General features: G+C 38.4%; 1 protein-coding gene across 1 annotated transcript in view; it reads left to right on the forward strand.

Moving 5' to 3' along the window:
• Positions 1-2,483: 2,483 nt before the first annotated feature.
• The window catches only part of LOC133571982 (uncharacterized), a 118,420-nt gene continuing 97,320 nt past the window's right edge, over positions 2,484-23,583 (forward strand). The window contains exons 1-5 of the mRNA XM_061924563.2: positions 2,484-2,537; positions 2,641-2,800; positions 9,143-9,717; positions 17,825-17,845; positions 17,920-17,982. Coding sequence (XP_061780547.2) covers positions 2,647-2,800; positions 9,143-9,717; positions 17,825-17,845; positions 17,920-17,982 — 813 coding nt within the window. The 5' untranslated portion in view covers positions 2,484-2,537; positions 2,641-2,646. The remainder of the gene's footprint in view (positions 2,538-2,640; positions 2,801-9,142; positions 9,718-17,824; positions 17,846-17,919; positions 17,983-23,583) is intronic.

The raw sequence follows: 23,583 nt of genomic DNA on the forward strand, positions 1-23,583 counted from the left end.
ATGAAAATGTTATCATAACCCTTCATTTTAGTTTCACAGACGCATCACGACGTTCGCAATTTCCCACAACAACAACACTACTAATCACGACAGACTTCATGAGAGACAATTTTGGGACAAATGATGTAAAGTAACCTTACATTTTTGAGCCTGAATATACAGAGGATGATATCCAAGTTTTAGAAGCTGTGTGCTAAACAGTCCCAGCTTTAGTGAAACACGAAGCATCATGTAGCAGTATTGCCAAGTGCTAAACAAGAAACACAAAATATGAACATAATACAACAATCACTTACTGTACAATGTCTGCTCTCATTGGGATAAAGACTGATGTTTATTTTTTTCCTTTTTAGATGAAAAATGTATCATAACCCATTATTTTAGTTTCACAGACGCATCACAACGTTCGCAATTTCCCCCAACAACAACACTACTAATAAAGGCAGGCTTCATGAGAAACAATTTTGGGACAAATGATGTAAAGTAACCTTATATTTTTGAGCCTGAATATACTGAGGATGAGCTGTACAAAAAAAGGTGAGGCAAACAAGCGTTTTTTTCGTGGCTTTCTCGCCATAGTTTGGACGTGAAAGTGGACTAACTTGTGGGTTTATGTTCTCAACCTTATACTATCCAGATGAGCAGCATGATTGAAAAGTGAAAGTGCAATGGTGGACAAGGTTGCCAAAACCAGGAATAAAATATAAGGCGGGGCAATATTGTTAGAATAATTATGTATATATTATCACACAACTTTTATGCTTAAGGGCCGTTGCTATGATTATTGTCAATTGTGCTGAAGTGGTATTTTTCTTTGTCTGAGCAAAGCTGGGAATCCAAAAGATTGCAAGCCAAACTGGTACCAGTGTCTGTGTCCAGGAACGGCCTGCTGACTGCCAAGGCCGAACACCGCCGTGACGCAGACGGAGCAGAGACAAGGCAATATCACCAGCGTCAATACATTTGGATGTCTGTATAATCATATATTGTGTCTAACTGGAGTTGTCGAGATTACCCCCTTCCCTCAGTGACAGCATCAGTGATGTAAACAGGGACCTCCCAAATAAATAGAGGAACTGGACTTTTAGAACGTAGTTTGGGTCTGTAACTAGAATACAGCCCAAAACCTATGTCTCCTCATTGAGCCAAATTGAACTCTGTCTCTGCATGATTCCTTGCTTCTCGTCTGTTTAATAGATGTCATCAGTGTTTGAACCTGACAGATATACATTATACATTTTTGTCTAATAAGTGCATTCATAAAAAGCAAGTCTCCATATTCTAGCAAACGCATGAAAGTAATCAAAATGAAGCGTTCCCTAACTTGTAGGAAAAAACAGGACTTGTTTCTAAAGACAAAAAAAAACCCCTATTAAATTTAAAGTTCAGCCACAAGTTTTCCTATGTGTGATTTAAAAGACAATCCCCAGTACTTGAATGTCGCGACCACTTCAAGTTCTACCTTATGAGAGGTTTGTATTTTTGCCGGTCGTTTGCCATTTGAGAATAACACCACCTAAGATTTGTCTGCATTTAGCACTCGTCTCAGGCACTGAACAACATCAAAAGCAGACTGCAAGAGCTCAAAGGTTTGCGCTACAGCGGGGGATGAACAATATATGAGCGCGCCATTTGCATTAAAATGGAACGCAGCATCCGACACATCAGAACTGAGATTATGTACATAAATGGAAGACAACATCGGATCGTTACTCCCAAGAATCGAATTGTGTCTATCGCGATATTTATAGATCTTGTTTTATCGCCCAGCCCCATTAAGCCCCCCGTCACATATACTTTGTACATATTACATATTGTCATGAAAGTGTCTGTTACTACATTATATATATACTTGCAGTGTGTATATTGTACATATTACATATTGTTATGAAAGTGTCTGTTACTACATTATATATATAGTTGCAGTGTGTATATTGTACATATTACATATTGTTATGAAAGTGTCTGTTACTACATTATATATATAGTTGCAGTGTGTATATTGTACATATTACATATTGTTATGAAAGTGTCTGTTACTACATTATATATATACATGCAGTGTGTATATTGTACATATTACATATTGTTATGAAGGTGTCTGTTAATACATTATATATATAGTTGCAGTGTGTATATTGTACATATTACATATTATTATGAAAGTGTCTGTTACTACATTATAAATATAGTTGCAGTGTGTATATTGTACATATTACATATTGTTATGAAGGTGTCTGTTAATAAATTATATACTGTATATACTTGCAGTATATACAGTATACTGTATAAAAGCTAACAGGAGCGAGGTGCTTTGATGTCAGAGACCCCCAGAGCGTGTGGAGGTGCCTCCCCAGCCCTGCGGCCCTCCCACAAACATCCAGAGTGAGTGAGCTTAAAAAAAGGGTTGGCCCTTCATGTCCTTACTGTACCCTTTCAGAAGGGCTCACATGCAAAGCTGGGTCTTGATGGTGGCGTTGAGGAGCACCAACTAGACGACTTGACTTTGCAGCCATGGACCTTAGAGCTGACAAACTGTGAGAGACAATCGTATTTGCACCTTTCATCTCATCCAGGAGTGCAGATCATCTTATCCACAACGTGAGTTCTGCTTGTCAAAACTTGCTGCTTCCACTCAAGGACATCATGCTGCTGATGGCCCCCGGCCGCTGGCTCCTGCTCCTGTGTGGGCTGCCTGCTCTGTGGGCACAGGACTACAGAAGACACCAAGAGAAGGGGGTGACCTCCAGGAGGAACAGTCGGCAGTACTCGTCCAATTACGTGCCAAATAACGGCCAACGTAAGTCTGAAGGAGTTTTTATCTGCATCTAAACAAACTTCCTCAAATTGTTGGAATTTTACCTATCGTTCACAATCATTATGAGAGACAAGAACACACGTCTTTTAGCCCTCGTCCCAGGCACTGAACAACATCAAAAGCGGACACATGTCTTTTTTTAAACAATTTTAAAGGTGATAAACGCTTGAAAGATGCGGCTTATTGGTAGTCACCGTTGTAGCCGTCACAGCTCTCTAAAACAACTTCAAAACGTTTTATATACACATGTATGTATATATAATGTAGTAACAGACACCTTCATAACAATATGTAATATGTACAATATACACACTGCAAGTATGTATGTAATGTAGTAACAGACACCTTCATAACTATGTAATATGTACAATATACACACTGCAAGTATGTATATAAAATGTAGTAACAGACACCTTCATAAAAATATTTAATATGTACAATATACGCACTGCAAGTATATATAATGTAGTAACAGACACCTTCATAACAATATGTAATATGTACAAGATACACACTGCAAGTATGTATATTATGTAGTAACAGACACCTTCATAACTATGTAATATGTACAATATACACACTGCAAGTATATATATAATGTAGTAACAGACACCTTCATAACAATATGTAATATGTACAATATACACACTGCAAGTATATATATAATGTAGTAACAGACACCTTCATAACAATATATAATATGTACAATATAAACACTGCAAGTATATATACATAATGTAGTAACAGAGACCTTCATAACAATATGGAATATGTACAATATACACACTGCAAGTATATATATATATATATATATATATATATATATATATATATATATATATATATATATAAAATGTAGTAACAGACCCCTTCATAACTATATGTAATATGTACAATATACACACTGCAAGTATATATATAATGTAGTAACAGACACCTTCATAACAATATGTAATATGTACAATATACACACTGCAAGTATTTATATAATGTAGTAACATACACCTTTATAACAATATGTAATATGTACAAGATACACACTGCAAGTATGTATATAATGTAGTAACAGACACCTTCATAACTATGTAATATGTACAATATACACACTGCAAGTATATATCTAATGTAGTAACAGACACCTTCATAACAATATGTAATATGTACAATATACACACTGCAAGTACATATATAATGTAGTAACAGACACCTTCATAACAATATGTAATATGTACAATATACACACTGCAACTATATATATAATGTAGTAACAGACACCTTCATAACAATATATAATATGTACAATATACACACTGCAAGTATATATATAATGTAGTAACAGAGACCTTCATAACAATATGGAATATGTACAATATACACACTGCAAGTATATATATATATATATATATATATATATATATATATATATATATATATATATATATATATATATATATATATATAAAAAATGTAGTAACAGACCCCTTCATAACTATATGTAATATGTACAATATACACACTGCAAGTATATATATAATGTAGTAACAGACACCTTCATAACAATATGTAATATGTACAATATACACACTGCAAGTATTTATATAATGTAGTAACATACACCTTTATAACAATATGTAATATGTACAAGATACACACTGCAAGTATGTATATAATGTAGTAACAGACACCTTCATAACTATGTAATATGTACAATATACACACTGCAAGTATATATCTAATGTAGTAACAGACACCTTCATAACAATATGTAATATGTACAATATACACACTGCAAGTACATATATAATGTAGTAACAGACACCTTCATAACAATATGTAATATGTACAATATACACACTGCAAGTATATATATAATGTAGTAACAGACACCTTCATAACAATATATAATATGTACAATATAAACACTGCAAGTATATATACATAATGTAGTAACAGAGACCTTCATAACAATATGGAATATGTACAATATACACACTGCAAGTATATATATATATATATATATATATATATATATATATAAAATGTAGTAACAGACCCCTTCATAACTATATGTAATATGTACAATATACACACTGCAAGTATATATAATGTAGTAACCGACACCTTCATAACAATAAGTAATATGTACAATATACACACTGCAAGTATTTATATAATGTAGTAACATACACCTTTATAACAATATGTAATATGTACAAGATACACACTGCAAGTATGTATATAATGTAGTAACAGACACCTTCATAACTATGTAATATGTACAATATACACACTGCAAGTATATATCTAATGTAGTAACAGACACCTTCATAACAATATGTAATATGTACAATATACACACTGCAAGTACATATATAATGTAGTAACAGACACCTTCATAACAATATGTAATATGTACAATATACACACTGCAACTATATATATAATGTAGTAACAGACACCTTCATAACAATATATAATATGTACAATATACACACTGCAAGTATATATATAATGTAGTAACAGACACCTTCATAACAATATGTAATATGTACAATATACACACTGCAAGTATATATATAATGTAGTAACAGGCACTTTCGTAACAATATGTAATATGTACAATATACACACTGCAAGTATATATATATAATGTAGTAACAGACCCCTTCATAACTATATGTAATATGTACAATATACAAACTGCAAGTATATATATTTATAATGTAGTAACAGACACCTTAATAATAATATATAATATGTACAATATACACACTGCAAGTATATATATAATGTAGTAACAGACACCTTCATAACAATATGTAATATGTACAATATACACACTGCAAGTATATTAATAATGTAGTAACAGACACCTTCATGACAATATATAATATGTACAATACAAACACTGCAAGTGTATATATATATAATGTAGTAACAGACACCTTCATAACAATATGTAATATGTTCAATATTTGCCATATTTTGATCATTTTAATCATTGCCGGGACTGATTTCTTCCACGCATTGATTTCAGTTTCAACGCACTTCCTACTTCTGGCATCAAACACGAGTGTGTTTTCTAATCATGGCAGACTTGGTAACAAACAACAAAGACGACTATTTTTGGGGGAATTAGGATTCACAACCTTATCTTTTTTAAGCTGAATATATGGAAGATGAACTGCTGCTTATAGAAGCCAGCACAAAGGAAGAGTGAGACGTTGGAGCAGACGGAAGCCGAGAGAGTGAGGTCGTAGTGATAGAAGCTGTAAATGTGGAATTTGAAGCCAAGCTACTTCAACATAAATGGAGTGCTTACCCAAATAAACCGGGAAAAAACCCATCCCCTGTCCATTGAGTGGGTCACCTTAATATCGATCATGATACACACACCACATAATGCATGTTATTACAACTACAGTACATACGCTGTCTTGCTTGCTGTGTACAAACAAAACATGAAGTAATACTTTACACATGATGTAATATGATTGTTCATGTTTTTTCACCCAGTACAGATTAGTGTCGTATCGCAGTGTTGTGTATTACAAACTCAAAAGCTTATCTCTTTCTTTATCTCTACTTTTTGCTTATCACTCACAATCCCTATGTAAGACAAGAACACGTTTTTCTCTTTTTTGTGCATTCTAATTTGTTAAATACGGCAAGTATTATATAAAAAAAACATCCAAAAAGCGCCAACAGTACTCGATTTACATCTTGTGACCTGAATATTAACCAAGTATTAGCGATATTGTTAATATAATTTGTAACGCAGATTATCTATTTTTAGCACAGAGAGCTAACTACAAACCCTGTTTCCATATGAGTTGGGAAATTGTGTTAGATGTAAATATAAACGGAATACAATGATTTGCAAATCCTTTTCAACCCATATTCAATTGAATGCACTACAAAGACAAGATATTTGATGTTCAAACTCATAAACTTTATTTTTTTTTTGCAAATAATAATTAACTTAGAATTTCATGGCTGCAACACGTGCCAAAGTAGTTGGGAAAGGGCATGTTCACCACTGTGTTACATGGCCTTTCCTTTTAACAACACTCAGTAAACGTTTGGGAACTGAGGAGACACATTTTTGAAGCTTCTCAGGTGGAATTCTTTCCCATTCTTGCTTGATGTACAGCTTAAGTTGTTCAACAGTCCGCGGGTCTCAGTTGTGGTATTTTAGGCTTCATAATGCGCCACACATTTTCAATGGGAGACAGGTCTGGACTACAGGCAGGCCAGTCTAGTACCCGCACTCTTTTACTATGAAGCCACGTTGATGTAACACGTGGCTTGGCATTGTCTTGCTGAAATAAGCAGGGGCGTCCATGATAACTTTGCTTGGATGGCAACATATGTTGCTCCAAAACCTGTATGTACCTTTCAGCATTAATGGCGCCTTCACAGATGTGTAAGTTACCCATGTCTTGGGCACTAATACACCCCCATACCATCACAGATGCTGGCTTTTCCACTATGGGCCTAGATCAATCCGGATGGTTCTTTTCCTCTTTGGTCCGGAGGACACGGCGTTCACAGTTTCCAAAAACAATTTGAAACGTGGACTCGTCAGACCACAGCACACTTTTCCACTTTGCATCAGTCTATCTTAGATGAGCTCGGGCCCAGCGAAGCCGGCGACGTTTCTGGGTGTTGTTGATAAATGGCTTTGGCTTGCGTAGTAGAGTTTTAACTTGCACTTACAGATGTAGCGATCAACTGTAGTAACTGACAGTGGTTTTCTGAAGTGTTCCTGAGCGCGTGTGATGATATCCTTTACACACTCATGTCACTTTTTGATGATGCAGGGATCAAAGGGCACGGGCATTCAATGTTACGTGCAGTGATTTATCCAGATTCGCTGAAACTTTTGATGATATTACGGACCGTAGATGATGAAATCCCTAAATTCCTTGCAATAGCTGGTTGGGAAATGTTGTTCTTTAACTGTTCAACAATTTGCTCACACATTTGTTGACAAAGTGGTGACCCTCGCCCCATCCTTGTTTGTGAACGACTGAGCATTTCATGGAAGCTGTTTTTAAACCCAATCATGGCACCCACCTGTTCCCAATTAGCCCATTTGATGAGCATTCCTCAACTTTCTCAGTCTTTTTTGCCACTCGTGCCAGCTTTTTTGAAACATGTTGCAGGCATCAAATTCCAAATGAGCTAATTGCCAGCTGGGACATTAAATATCTTGTCTTTGCTGTCTATTCAATTGAATATAAGTTGAAAAGGATTTGCAAATCATTGTATTCTGTTTTTATTTACCATTTACACAACGTGACAACTTCACTGGTTTTAGGGGTTTGTAATAAAACGCATACTTACCAACCTTGAGACCTCTGATTTCGGGAGGTGGTGGTGGTGGGGGTGGGGGGCGTGGTTAAGAGGGGAGGAGTATATTTACAGCTAGAATTCACCAAGTCAAGTATTTCATATATATATATAAGAAATACTTGACTTTCAGTGAATTCTAGCTATATATATATATATATATATATATATATATATTTATTTTATTATATATATATATATATATATATATATAAATAAGAGAAATACTTGAATTTCAGTGTTCATTTATTTACACATATACATATACATAACACTCATCTACTCATTGTTGAGTTAAGGGTTGAATTGTCCATCCTTGTTCTATTCTCTGTCACTATTTTTCTAACCATGCTGAACACCCGCTCTGATGATGCATTCTGCTTCGTCTCCTTGTTGTGTGCGCAGTTGTGCACTGCACTCTCTAAAAGCCCTAGATGTTACTGTCACATATGCATGTACAGTAGATGGCAGTATTATCCTGTTTAAGAGTGTCACAACATTGCTGTTTACGGCAGACGAACTGCTTTACGGTAGACGAAAACGTGACTGCTGTTGTTGTGTGTTGTTACCGCGCTGGGAGGATGTTAATGAAACTGCCTAACAATAAACCCACATAAGAAACTAAGAACGCGCCCTCCATCATTCTACAGTTATAACGTGATAGGGCAGGCACGCTGTTTATATTGTGGGAAAGCGGACGTGAAAACAGGCTGTCGACACGTCACTCAGGTCCGCCTGAAATTTCGGGAGATTTTCGGGAGAAAATTTGTCCCGGGAGGTTTTCGGGAGAGGCGCTGAATTTCGGGAGTCTCCCGGAAAATCCGGGAGGGTTGGCAAGTATGATAAAACTTGATATCATGTTTGCTTGCTATCAAATATTTTCACTTCTATATTCAAAGTGTCGGATCGGGACTTGAGATCGGATCGGATCTGAGGCCACGCATGTTAATATTGCTTTTATTTTCTCAGTGCCTACAGAAGACGGCTGCAGTGTGGAATTAGCCTTTTTGATTGACAGCTCGGAGAGCGCCAAGGACAACCACGCCCAGGAGAAGCAGTTCGCCTCGGACGTGACCGAGCTGCTGCAGGGACTGCGCCTGGCGAGCGGCCGCGGCCTCGCCAGCCGCGCCGCCCTCCTCCAGTACAGCAGCCACGTCATCGTGGAGCAGACCTTCGCCCAGTGGCGAGGCCCCGACGCCTTCAAGGCCCGCGTGGCCCCCGTGACTTACATCGGCCACGGCACCTACACCACCTACGCCATCACCAACCTCACCCGGCTCTACCAGGAAGAGTCGCCCGCCGCCGCCGTCAAGGTGGCCGTCCTGCTCTTCGACGGCGTCTCGCACCCGAGGAACCCGGACATATTGGCGGCCGTGACCGACGCCAAGAACCAGGGCGTTCACTTCTTCACCGTTGGTATCACGCCGGAAGCCAAGGAGCCCGCCAACATCGCTCAGCTGCGGCTAATTGCTAGCTCGCCGGCCTCACGCTACCTGCACAACCTGCAGGACAGAGGCATCGTGGAAACGGTCATCCATGAAATCGTGAGTGAACATAGTGGAATTTCACTCATTCATTTATTCATTACAAACCCCGTTTCCATATGAGTTGGGAAATTGTGTTAGATGTAAATATAAACGGAATACAATGATTTGCAAATCCTTTTCAACCCATATTCAATTGAATGCACTACAAAGACAACATATTTGATGTTCAAACTCATAAACTTTATTTTTTTTTGCAAATAATAATTAACTTAGAATTTCATGGCTGCAACACATGCCAAAGTAGTTGGGAAAGGGCATGTTCACCACTGTGTTACATGGCCTTTCCTTTTAACAACACTCAGTAAACGTTTGGGAACTGAGGAGACACATTTTTGAAGCTTCTCAGGTGGAATTCTTTCCCATTCTTGCTTGATGTACAGCTTAAGTTGTTCAACAGTCCGGGGGTCTCCGTTGTGCTATTTTAGGCTTCATAATGCGCCACACATTTTCAATGGGAGACAGGTCTGGACTACAGGCAGGCCAGTCTAGTACCCGCACTCTTTTACTATGAAGCCATGTTGATGCAACATGTGGCTTGGCATTGTCTTGCTGAAATAAGCAGGGGCGTCCATGGTAACGTTGCTTGGATGGCAACATATGTTGCTCCAAAACCTGTATGTACCTTTCAGCATTAATGGCGCCTTCACAGATGTGTAAGTTACCCATGTCTTGGGCACTAATACACCCCCGTACCATCACAGATGCTGGCTTTTCAACTTTGCGCCTATAACAAACCGGATGGTTCTTTTCCTCTTTGGTCCGGAGGACACGACGTCCACAGTTTCCAAAAACAATTTGAAATGTGAACTCGTCAGACCACAGAACACTTTTCCACTTTGTATCAGTTCATCTTAGATGAGCTCAGGGCCCAGCGAAGCCGACGGCGTTTCTGGGTGTTGTTGATAAACGGTTTTCGCCTTGTATAGGAGAGTTTTAACTTGCACTTACAGATGTAGCGACCAACTGTAGTTACTGACAGTGGGTTTCTGAAGTGTTCCTGAGCCCATGTGGTGATATCCTTTACACACTGATGTCGCTTGTTGATGCAGTACAGCCTGAGGGATCTTAGCTGCTTACGTGCAGTGATTTCTCCAGATTCTCTGAACCCTTTGATGATATTACGGACCGTAGATGGTGAAATCCCTAAATTCCTTGCAATAGCTGGTTGAGAAAGGTTTTTCTTAAACTGTTCAACAATTTGCTCACGCATTTGTTGACAAAGTGGTGACCCTCGCCCCATCCTTGTTTGTGTTTGTTGGGATATTATAAGCATTTGCTTCATCCAACCCCTTTTCAAGCCTTGCATAAATGTCCCTGCCAAAATGTTTAAAAAAAAAAAGTGTGTGTTGTACTGTGCAGGTTTGAAATAAATAATTCAATCAATCAATGAATGACTGAGCATTTCATGGAATCTACTTTTTTCCCAATCATGGCACCCACCTGTTCCCGATTAGCCTGTTCACCTGTGGGATGTTCCAAATAAGTATTTGATGAGCGTTCCTCAACTTTATCAGTATTTATTGCCACCTTTCCCAACTTCTTTGTCACGTGTTGCTGGCATCAAATTCTAAAGTTAATGATTATTTGCAACAAAAAAAATGTTTATCAGTTTGAACATCAAATATGTTGTCTTTGTAGCATATTCAACTGAATATGGGTTGAAAATGATTTGCAAATCATTGTATTCCGTTTATATTTACATCTAACACAATTTCCCAACTCATATGGAAACGGGGTTTGTATTATTTATTACGTGGGGCGGTATAGCTCGGTTGGTAGAGTGGCCGTGCCAGCAACTTGAGGGTTCCAGGTTCGATCCCCGCTTCCGCCATCCTAGTCACTGCCGTTGTGTCCTTGGGCAAGACACTTTACCCACCTGCTCCCAGTGCCACCCACAGTGGTTTAAATGTAACTCAGATATTGGGTTTCACTATGTAAAAGCGCTTTGAGTCTCTAGAGAAAAGCGCTATATAAATATAATTCACTTCACTTCACTGCGTGCAACATTTAATTTTCAGCACACATTTCACGGGGTAGCAGAACAGGAACGCCCCATAAGAGGTGGGGAAAAGGTAGAAAAAGGAAAAAAAAAGTCGATCTCAGACTGGGCTCCGATTGGGGTTGCCCAGTCTGGAGTGAGGAAAACAAAGTGTTAGCAAAGCACATCCACATATAACATAGACACTATATTGCCAAAAGTATTTGGCCACCTGCCTCGACTCACATATGAACTTGAAGTGCCATCCCATTCCTAACCCATAGGGTTCAATATGATGTGGGTCCACCTTTTGCAGCTATTACAGCTTCAACTCTTCTGGGAAGGCTGTCCACAAGTGTGTGTTTTTAGGAATTTTCCATCATTCTTCCAAAAGCGCTTTGGTGAGGTTCACACACTGATGTTGGTCAAGAAGGCCTGGCTCTCAGTCTCCGTTCTAATTCATCCCAAAGGTGTTATATCGGGTTCAGGTCAGGACTCTGTGCAGGCCAGTCAAGTTCATCCACACCAGACTCCGTCATGCATGTCTATATTGACCTTGCTTTGTGCACTGGTGCCCAGTCATGTTGGAAGAGGAAGGGGCCCGCTACAAACTGTTCCCACACAGTTGGGAGCATGGAGTTGTCCAAAATGTTTTGGTATCCTGGAGCATTCAAAGTTCCTTTTCACTGGAACTAAGGGGCCAAGCCCATCTCCTGAAAAACAACTCCACACCATAATTCCTCCTCCACCAAATTTCACACTCGGCACAATGCAGTCCGAAATGTAGCGTTCTCCTGGCGACCTCCAAACCCAGACTGGTCCATCAGATTGCCAGATGGAAAAGCGTGATTCTCCTCTGCTCTAGAGTCCAGTGGCGACGTGCTTTACACCACTGCATTCCACGCTTTGCATTGGACTTGGTGATGTATGGTTTAGACACGGCTGCTCGGCCATGGAAACCCATTCCATGAAGCTCTCTGCGTACTGTACGTGGGCTAATTGGAAGGTGACAGGAAGTTTGGAGCTCTGTAGCAACTGACTGTGCAGAAAGTCTTTGCACTATGCGCTGACCCCTCTCTGTCAGTTTACATGGCCTACCACTTGGTGGCTGAGTTGCTGTTGTTCCCAAACTCTTCCATTTTCTTATAATAAAGCCGACAGTTGACTTTGGAATATTTAGGAGCGAGGAAATTTCACAACTGGATTTTTTGCACAGGTGGCATCCTATGACAGTTTCACGCTGGAAATGACTGAGAGCGGCCCATTCTTTCACAAATGTTTGTAGAAACAGTCTCCATGCCTAAGTGCTTGATTTTATACACCTGTGTCCGGGCCAAGTGATTAGGACACCTGATTCTCATCATTTGGATGGGTGGACAAATACTTTTGGCAACATATATATATATATATATATATATATATATATATATATTAATATAGTGGTTACCTTTCTCATTTGCTAGGAGCGCTGAGTGTGCACACCGGCCTCCGTTTGGTGTTTTGGACACGCACGTGGTAGTGCTCAGAGAGTATGATCGGTGTCAGACCTTGGTTTGCTTTGCTGGACGTAATTCGGACAAGTTTCCAGTGAGGGTTGGACTCGTCCAGGGCTGGCCTTTGTCACCGGTTCTGTTGGTAACCTTTACGGACAGTTTCTAGGCGCAGTCACACCAATCCAGTCATGCCCCCTACTGTATATACCCAGCAGGCACGAGGCATTGAAACAATGTTGGCAACTTCTTGAATTAGGTCAACTCAAACATAATGTTGAAATAACATGCTATTCAATGTCGGGTTCTGACGTTGATTTGACCATTGAATTTTGGTCATTTCCCAACCGATATTCTACAACACAAATACAACATTAAAAAAACATGCTTTTTGACAACGTTTATTCAATGTTGGGGTCTGACGTTAATTTGACCATTGAATTTTGGTCATTTTCCAACCAATATTCCAACACAAATCTAACGTTGAAACAAAATGCTTTTTTACGACGTTTAATTAATGTTGGGTTCTGACGTTGCTTTGACCATTGAAATTTGGTAATTTCTCAACCAATATTCTACAACACGAATACAACGTTGAAACAACATGCTTTTTGACGACGTTTAATCAATGTTGGGTTCTGACGTTGATTTGACCATTGAAATTTGGTCAATTCCCAACCAATATTCCAACACAAATCTAAGGTTGAAACAACATGCTTTTTGACAACGTTTAATCAATGTTGGGTTGTGACGTTGATTTGACCATTGAAATTTGGTAATTTCCCAACCAATATTCTACCACACAAATACAACGTTGAAACAACATGCTTTTTGACGACGTTTAATCAATGTTGGGTTTTGACGTTGATTTGACTATTGAAATTTGGTCATTTCACAACCAATAATCTACTAATCTACAACACAAATACAACGTTGAAACAACATGCTTTTGGACGTTTAATCAATGTCGGGTTCTGACGTTGATTTGACCATTGAAATTTGGTCATTTCCCAACTAATATTCTACAACACAAATACACCGTTGAAACAACATGCTTTTTGACGTTTAATCAATGTTGGGTTCTGACGTTGATTTGACCATTGAATTTTAGTCATTTCTCAACCAATATTCTACAACACAAATACAACGTTGAAACAACATGCTTTTTGACGACGTTTAATCAATGTTGGATTCTGACGTTGACTTGACCATTGAATTCTGGTCATTTCGCAACCAATATTCTACAACACAAATACAACATTAAAACAACATGCTTTTTGACGTTTAATCAATGTCAGGTTGTGAGGTTGATTTGACCATTGAAATTTGGTAATTTCTCAACCAATATTCTACAACTCAAATAGAACGTTGAAACAACATTGTTTTTGACAACGTTTATTCAATGTTGAGTTCTGACGTTGACTTGACCGTTGAATTTTTGTCATTTTCCAACCAATATTCCAACACAAATCTAGCGTTGAAACAACATGCTTTTTGATGACGTTTAATCAATGTTGGGTTCTGACGTTAATTTGACTATTGAAATTTGGTCATTTCCCAACCAATATTCTACAACACAAATACAACGTTGAAACAACATGCTTTTTGACGACGTTTAATCAATGTCAGGTTATGACGTTGATTTGGCCATTTAAATTTGGTCATTTCCCAACCAATATTCTACAACACAAATACAACATTAAAACAACATGCTTTTTGAAAACGTTTAATCAGAGTTGGGTTCCGACGTAAATTTGACCATTGAATTTTGGTCATTTCCCAACCAATATTCTACAACACAAATACAACGTTGAAACAACATGCTTTTTGACGACGTTTAATCAATGTTGGGTTCTGACGTTGATTCGACCATTGAAATTTGGTCGTTTCCCAACCAATATTGTACAACACGAATACAACGTTGAAACAACATGCTTTTTGACGTTTAATCAATGTCAACGTTTAATAAATTTGACGTTGATTTGACCATTGAAATTTGGTCAGTTCCCAACCAATATTACAACACAAATCTAACGTTGAAACAACATGCTTTTTGACGTTTAATCAATGTCAGGTTCTGACGTTGATTTTACCATTGAAATTTGGTCATTTCCCAACCAGTATTCCAACACAAATCTAACGTTGAAACAACATGCTTTTTGACGACGTTTAATCAATGTCGGGTTCCGACGTTGATTTGACCATTGAAATCTGGTCATTTCCCAACCAATATTCTACAACATGAATACAACGTTGAAACAACATTGTTTTTGACGACGTTTATTCAATGTCGGGTTCTGACGTTGATTTGACCATTGAAATTTGGTCAATTCCCAACCAATATCATACAACACAAATACAACGCTGAAACAACATGCTTTTTGACAACGTTTAATCAATGTTGGGTTCTGACGTTGATTTGACCATTGAAATTTGGTCAATTCCCAACCAATATTCCAACACAAATCTAAGGTTGAAACAACATGCTTTTTGATGTTTAATCAATGTTGGGTTGTGACGTTGATTTGACAATTGAAATGTGGTCATTTCCCAACCGATATTCTACAACACAAATCTAAGGTTGAAACAACATGCTTTTTGACGTTTAATCAATGTCAGGTTGTGAGGTTGATTTGACCATTGAAATTTGGTAATTTCCCAACCAATATTCTACAACATGAGTACAACGTTAAAACAACATGCTTTTTGACGTTTAATCAATGTCGGGTTCTGACATTGATTTGACCATTGAAATTTGGTCGTTTCCCAACCAATATTCTACAACACAAATACAACGTTGAAACAACATGCTTTTTGACAACGTTTAATCAATTTTGGGTTCTGACGTTGATTTGACCATTGAAATTTGGTAATTTCCTAACCGATATTGTACAACACAAATACAACATTAAAACAACATGCTTTTTGAAAACGTTTAATCAATGTTGGGTTCCGACGTAAATTTGACCATTGAATTTTGGTCATTTACCAACCAATATTCCAACACAAATCTAACGTTGAAACAACATGCTTTTTGACGACATTTAATCAATGTCGGGTTCTGATGTTGATTTGACCATTGAATTTTGCTAATTTCCCAACCAATATTGTACAACACGAGTACAACGTTGAAACAACATGCTTTTTGACGATTAATCAATGTTAGGTTGTGACGTTGATTTGACCATTGAAATGTGGTCATTTCCCAACCAATATTCTACAACACAAATACAACGTTGAAACAACATGCTTTTTGACAACGTTGAAACAACATGCTTTTTGACAACGTTTAATCAATGTTGGGTTCTGACGTTGATTTGACCATTGAAATTTGGTCATTTCCCAACCAATATTCCAACACAAATCTAAGGTTGAAACAACATGCTTTTTGACGACGTTTAATCAATGTCGGGATCTGACGTTGATTTGACCGTTGAGTTCTGGTCATTTCCCAACCAATATTCTACAACACAAATACAACGTTGAAACAACATGCTTTTTGACGACATTTAATCAATGTTGGGTTCTGATGTTGATTTGACCATTGAAATTTGGTCATTTCCCAACCAATATTCTACAACACGAGTACAACGTTGAAACAACATGCTTTTTGACGTTTATTCAATATCAGGTTGTGACGTTGATTTGACCATTGAAATGTGGTTGTTTCCCAACCAATATTCTACAACACAAAGACAACATTAAAACAACATTCTTTTTGACAACGTTTAATCAATGTTGGGTTCTGACGTTAATTTGACCATTGAAATTTGGTCATTTCCCAACCAATATTCCAACACAAATCTAACGTTGAAACAAAATGCTTTTTTACGACGTTTAATCAATGTTGGGTTCTGACGTTAATTTGACCATTGAAATTTGGTCATTTCCCAACCAATATTCCAACACAAATCTAACGTTAAAACAACATGCTTTTTGACGACGTTTAATCAATGTCTGATTCTGACGTCGATTTAACCATTGAAATTTGGTCATTTCCCAACCAACAACATGGAACCAACGTAGCACATAAACGTTGCCTCAGTTTACAAATACAACTATTTCGCAACGTTTTAAAGGACACGTACGTACAGCCGACGTTGTATCAACGTCTTGTGCCTGCTGGCTCCCTGTCTCGCCGTCCATTCGTCACAGGGCCACAATGTTGGCCTTTGGCGAATGTTATGCGTCATGCTCGCCTCACGTTATAATGCTATACGCGAAGCTTGGCCCTGGGCCTTCCCGTGCGCTCCCGACTGGCACTTTGTGTTTGGCCTTTTATTTAAGGATTAAAAGACTTTCCTTACCTGCACGCTGCAACACGGGCGTGCTTTAACCTGCACACCTGTATGACAAAGTGGAATAATTACAGTAGGAATCACACATTCGCTGCTGACTATTCCGTGTGATGGTTATTAAGGAACAAGCTCCTTGTGGAGACGTACTAATGCAACATCTGCGAAACCCAGCGAGGGTTTCAGGTGGCATCCAAGAACAGTCCCATTGCATGTCGAAACACTCCATTTTTATCACTGGGTCGCCATGGCAACAAACAACAGCATTGAAGCATCTTGGTGCTTGCTAACAGCCACATTACTTTTGCTGAGTTAGCGCCCATCTTTTTCTCTTTCTGCAGATAACCCTGGCAGACGAAGGGGTGAGTCCTGCCACTGATGACTAGATTTGTGTCCTGGGGGCCCCCCTAACTCTCTCTCCCCATTGTGTTGTCAGTGTCCCCTTCTTCACAGCCTGTGTGCATGCGAGAAGGGAGAGCGGGGGTCCGGCGGCCCTGCGGTAAGTAGCACCCGACACACCCAAACTATCTCCCCTTTGACGTACCCTCCTGAGAACGTGCTTCTTTTATCCCAGTAACAAAATGGCCAAATATTGCAAAACACATTTGTTTTTGGAACTATTTCTATTGTGTAAGTAAGGAAAAAAAAGAAAAGGCCTGTGCAAAACGGGCGTTTTGTTTTGGGGCTTATTTCGTTTGTCAGAGCTATGAACTTCAGGGGGGGGAAACACCCAGTTGTGCAAAACACAAACGTCCACTGCAGTGGACATTAGTTTTTGGTTTATTTCTTTTGTCAGATTAGTTTATTTTGGATTAAAAAACAAAAACAAAGAAACAAGCCCAGTTGTGCAAAACACGGATGTCCACCGCAGTGGACAATTGTTTTTAATTTATTTATTTTCTCAGATTAATTAATTTTGGATAAAAAAAATAAACAAACAAACCCAGTTGTGCAAAAACGTCCACTGTAGTGTTAATTTGTTTTTGGTTTATTTCTTTTGTTGGATTAGTTTATTTTGGATTTAAAAAATACAAGCCCAGTTGTGCAAAACACGGATGTCCACTGCAGTGGACAATTCATTTTTTAATCTATTTCTTTTCTCAGATTAATTAATTTTGGATGAAAAGAAAAAAATAGCCCAGTTGTGCAAAAACGTCCCCTGCAGTGGACATTTGTTTTTAGTTTATTTCTTTTGTCAGATTAGTTAATTTTGGATAAAAAAACAAAACAAAAACAACAAGCCCATTTGTGCAAAACACGGATGTCCACTGCAGTGGACAATGGTTTTTAATCTATTTCTTTTCTCATATTAATTAATTTTGGATTAAAAAAAAAAAAAATAGACCAGTTGTGCAAAAACGTCCACTGCAGTGGACATTTGCTTTTGGTTTATTTATTTTGTCAGATTAGTTTATTTTGGATTAAAAAAAACAACAACAACAAAAACAAGCCCAGTTGTGCAAAACACGGATGTCCACTGCAGTGGACAATGGTTGTTAATCTATTTTTTATCTCAGATTAATTAATTTTGGATTGAAAAAATAAATAAATAGCCCAGTTGTGCAAAAATGTCCACTGTGGTGAAAATTTGTTTTTGGTTTATTTCTTTTGTCAGATTAGTTAATGTTAGATTAAGAAAAAACAAGACCAGTTGTGCAAAACACAGATGTCCACTGCAGTGGACAATGGTTTTTAATCTATTTCATTTCTCATATTAATTAATTTTGGATTAAAAAAAAGAAAATAGCCCAGTTGTGCAAAAACGTCCACTGCGGTGAAAATTTGTTTTTGGTTTATTTCTTTTGTCCGATTAGTTAATTTTGGATTAAAAAAAACAAGCCCAGTTGTGCAAAACACGGATGTCCACTGCAGTGGACAATGGTTTTTAATCTATTTCATTTCTCGTATTAATTAATTTTGGTTTAAAAAAACAAAACATAGACCAGTTGTGCAAAAATGTCCACTGCAGTGGGCATTTGTTTCTGGTTTATTTCTTTTGTCAGATTAGTTTATTTTGGATTAAAAAAACAAACAAAAACAGCCCAGTTGTGCAAAACCCGGATGTCCACTGCAGTGGACAATTGTTTTTAATGTATTTCTTTTCTCAGATTAGTTAATTTTTGTTTAAAAAAAAAAAAAAAAAAAAAAAATTGTACAGTTGTTGGAAAACGTCCACTGCAGTGGACATTTGTTTTTGTTTTATTTGTGTCAGATTAACTCGTTTCGGGGAAGAAATTCCCAGTTGTGCAAAACACAGATGTCCACTGCAGTGGACAATTGTTTTTAATCTATTTCTTTTCTCAGATTAGTTAAATTTGAAATAAAAAACAAACAAACCCAGTTGTGCAAAAACGTCCACTGTCGAGGTTATTTGTTTTTGGTTTATTTCTTTTGTCAGATTAGTTTATTTTGGATTTTTTTTTAAACAAGCCCAGTTGTGCAAATCACGGATTGTCCACTGCAGTGGACAATTGGTTTTAATCTATTTCTTTTATCAGATTAGTTAATTTTGAATAAAAAACAAACAAAACCCAGTTTTGCAAAAACGTCCACTGTAGTGTTAATTTGTTTTTGGTTTATTTCTTTTGTCAGATTAGTTTATTTTGGATTAAAAAAAACAAGCCCAGTTGTGCAAAACACGGATGTCCGCTGCAGAGGACAATTGTTTTTAATCGATTTCTTTTCTCAGATGAGTTAATTTTGGATAAAAAAAAGAAAATAATTGCCCAGTTGTGCAAAAACATCCACTGTAGTGTTAATTGGTTTTTGGTTTATTTCTTTTGTCAGATTAGTTTATTATGGATTAAAACAAAACAAAACACAAGCTCAGTTGTGCAAAACATGGATGTCCACTGCAGTGGACAATTGGTTTTAATCTATTTCTTTTCTCAGATTAGTTAATTTTGAATAAAAAACAAACAAAACCCAGTTGTGCAAAAACGTCCACTGTAGTGTTAATTTGTTTTTGGTTTATTTCTTTTGTCAGATTAGTTTATTTTGGATTTTTTTAAAAACAAGCCCAGTTGTGCAAAACACGGATGTCCACTGCAGTGGACAATTGGTTTTAATCTATTTCTTTTCTCAGATTAGTTAATTTTGAATAAAAAACAAACAAACCCCAGTTGTGCAAAAACGTCCACTGTAGTGTTAATTTATTTTTGGTTTATTTCTTTTGTCAGATTAGTTAATTTTGGATTTTAAAAAAACAAGCCCAGTTGTGCAAATCACGGATTGTCCACTGCAGTGGACAATTGTTTTTAATCTATTTCCTTTCTCAGATGAGTTAATTTTGGTTTAAAAAAATAAAAATAAAAAAAATAAAAATTGTACAGTTGTTCGAAAACGTCCACTGCAGTGGACATTTGTTTTTGTTTTATTTGTGTCAGATTAACTCGTTTCGGGGAAGAAATTTCCAGTTGTGCAAAACACAGATGTCCACTACAGTGGACAATTGTTTTTAATCTATTTCTTTATATATATATATATATATGTATGTATGTATGTATGTATGTATGTATGTATATATGTATATATGTATATATATATATATATATATATATATATATATATATATATATATATATATATATATATATAGTGTAATGAAAAGGTGCAGGTGTAATCGGGGGGGTGTTCAAAGACTCCCTGCAGCAGTGGGAATTCCACACATTCCTTGTTGACTGTATTGAGAGCAGGCCTATACAGATTTGAACATAAGTAGTTATGTAAAAATCAGTGGATTATCAGAGGAGTTGGCAAGGTAAGAGTGCTGCATGTACATACACATGTTCTGACAGCTTGTTCTTGGTCTACCAACACCACACCATAACATCCACCTTGATGGGTTCTCTTCCCGAGTGCTCGGAAACGTCTTTCTCCCAGCAAAAGTTGTTTCCACCAACCCCCGACTGGTTGAGAGTGAAGTGGAGCAGTGCTAGCCAATGAGCTAAAAGCCACAGGCTGTCACTAACGTACAGTCGTACATTCCACCATGCGGTGCCATATTTCCACGCTTTGGCTGTGACATCACTCGTTTGAATTTGACCTCGCCTATGTCGAGCGTTTTAACAATATAGAAGAAAGTACGCACAAAATAAGTCTCAGAATGCACAATGGGCGACGCTAAATTTGCACGTGCATAAGAAAAGCCTCCCGAACCAACGCCTCACATCCGGGAATCGGTTCCCACCGCTCACCTAAAAGAGTTGCTCAAAAGACTCGGTTCGTTCACGAAGCTCTCATCTCTACAATTTAGCGTATTATTATTTTTGGGCGGTAAAAAGTGCGGGGGGGACATGCCCCCCCTGTCCCCCTCGCTAAATACGCCCCTGTGCAGTAGTTCCCACCTTTCACCCAAAAGAGTCACTCAAAAGACTTGGTTCGTTCGTGAACCTCACATATCTACAATTTAGCATATTATTTTTGGGGGGTAAAAAGTGCAGGGGACGTGTCCCCCCTGTCCTCCTCGCTAAATACGCCCCTGTGCAGTAGTTCCCACGGTTCACCTAAAAGAGTCGCTCAAAAGACTTGGTTCGTTCACGAAGCTCTCATCTCTACAATTTAGCATATTATTATTTTTGGGGGGTAAAAAGTGCGGAGGGACATGTCTCCCCTACCCCCCTAGCTAAATACGCCCCTGTGCAGTAGTTCCCACCGTTCACCCAAAAGAGTCACTCAAAAGACTTGGTTCGTTCGTGAACCTCACATATCTACAATTTAGCATATTATTTTTTGGGGGGTAAAAAGTTCGGGGGACGTGTGTCCCCTGTCCTCCCCGCTAAATACGCCCCTGTGCGGTAGTTCCCACGGTTCACCTAAAAGAGTCGCTCAAAAGACTTGGTTCGTTCACGAAGCTCTCATCTCTACAATTTAGCATATTATTATTTTTGGGGTATAAAGTGCGGGGGGACATGCCCCCCCTGTCCCCCTAGCTAAATACGCCCCTGTGCAGTAGTTCCCACCGTTCACCCAAAAGAGTCGCTCAAAAGACTTGGTTCGTTCGTGAACCTCACATATCTACAATTTAGCATATTATTTTTTGGGGGGTAAAAAGTGCGTGTCCCCCCCTGTCCTCCTCGCTAAATACGTCCCTGTGCAGTAGTTCCCACGGTTCACCTAAAAGAGTCGCTCAAAAGACTTGGTTCGTTCACGAAGCTCTCATCTCTACAATTTAGCATATTAGTATTTTTGGGCGGTAAAAAATACGGGGGGGACATGCCCCCCTGTCCCCCTCGCTAAATACGCCCCTGTGCAGTAGTTCCCACCTTTCACCCAAAAGAGTCACTCAAAAGACTTGGTTCGTTCGTGAACCTCACATATCTACAATTTAGCATATTATTTTTGGGGGGTAAAAAGTGCAGGGGACGTGTCCCCCCTGTCCTCCTCGCTAAATACGCCCCTGTGCAGTAGTTCCCACGGTTCACCTAAAAGAGTCGCTCAAAAGACTTGGTTCGTTCACGAAGCTCTCATCTCTACAATTTAGCATATTATTATTTTTGGGGGGTAAAAAGTGCGGAGGGACATGTCTCCCCTACCCCCCTAGCTAAATACGCCCCTGTGCAGTAGTTCCCACCGTTCACCCAAAAGAGTCACTCAAAAGACTTGGTTCGTTCGTGAACCTCACATATCTACAATTTAGCATATTATTTTTTGGGGGGTAAAAAGTTCGGGGGACGTGTGTCCCCTGTCCTCCCCGCTAAATACGCCCCTGTGCGGTAGTTCCCACGGTTCACCTAAAAGAGTCGCTCAAAAGACTTGGTTCGTTCACGAAGCTCTCATCTCTACAATTTAGCATATTATTATTTTTGGGGTATAAAGTGCGGGGGGACATGCCCCCCCTGTCCCCCTAGCTAAATACGCCCCTGTGCAGTAGTTCCCACCGTTCACCCAAAAGAGTCGCTCAAAAGACTTGGTTCGTTCGTGAACCTCACATATCTACAATTTAGCATATTATTTTTTGGGGGGTAAAAAGTGCGTGTCCCCCCCTGTCCTCCTCGCTAAATACGTCCCTGTGCAGTAGTTCCCACGGTTCACCTAAAAGAGTCGCTCAAAAGACTTGGTTCGTTCACGAAGCTCTCATCTCTACAATTTAGCATATTAG

The sequence above is a fragment of the Nerophis lumbriciformis genome, linkage group LG01 (genome assembly GCF_033978685.3).
Source record: "Nerophis lumbriciformis linkage group LG01, RoL_Nlum_v2.1, whole genome shotgun sequence".
NCBI lineage: Eukaryota > Metazoa > Chordata > Actinopteri > Syngnathiformes > Syngnathidae > Nerophis > Nerophis lumbriciformis.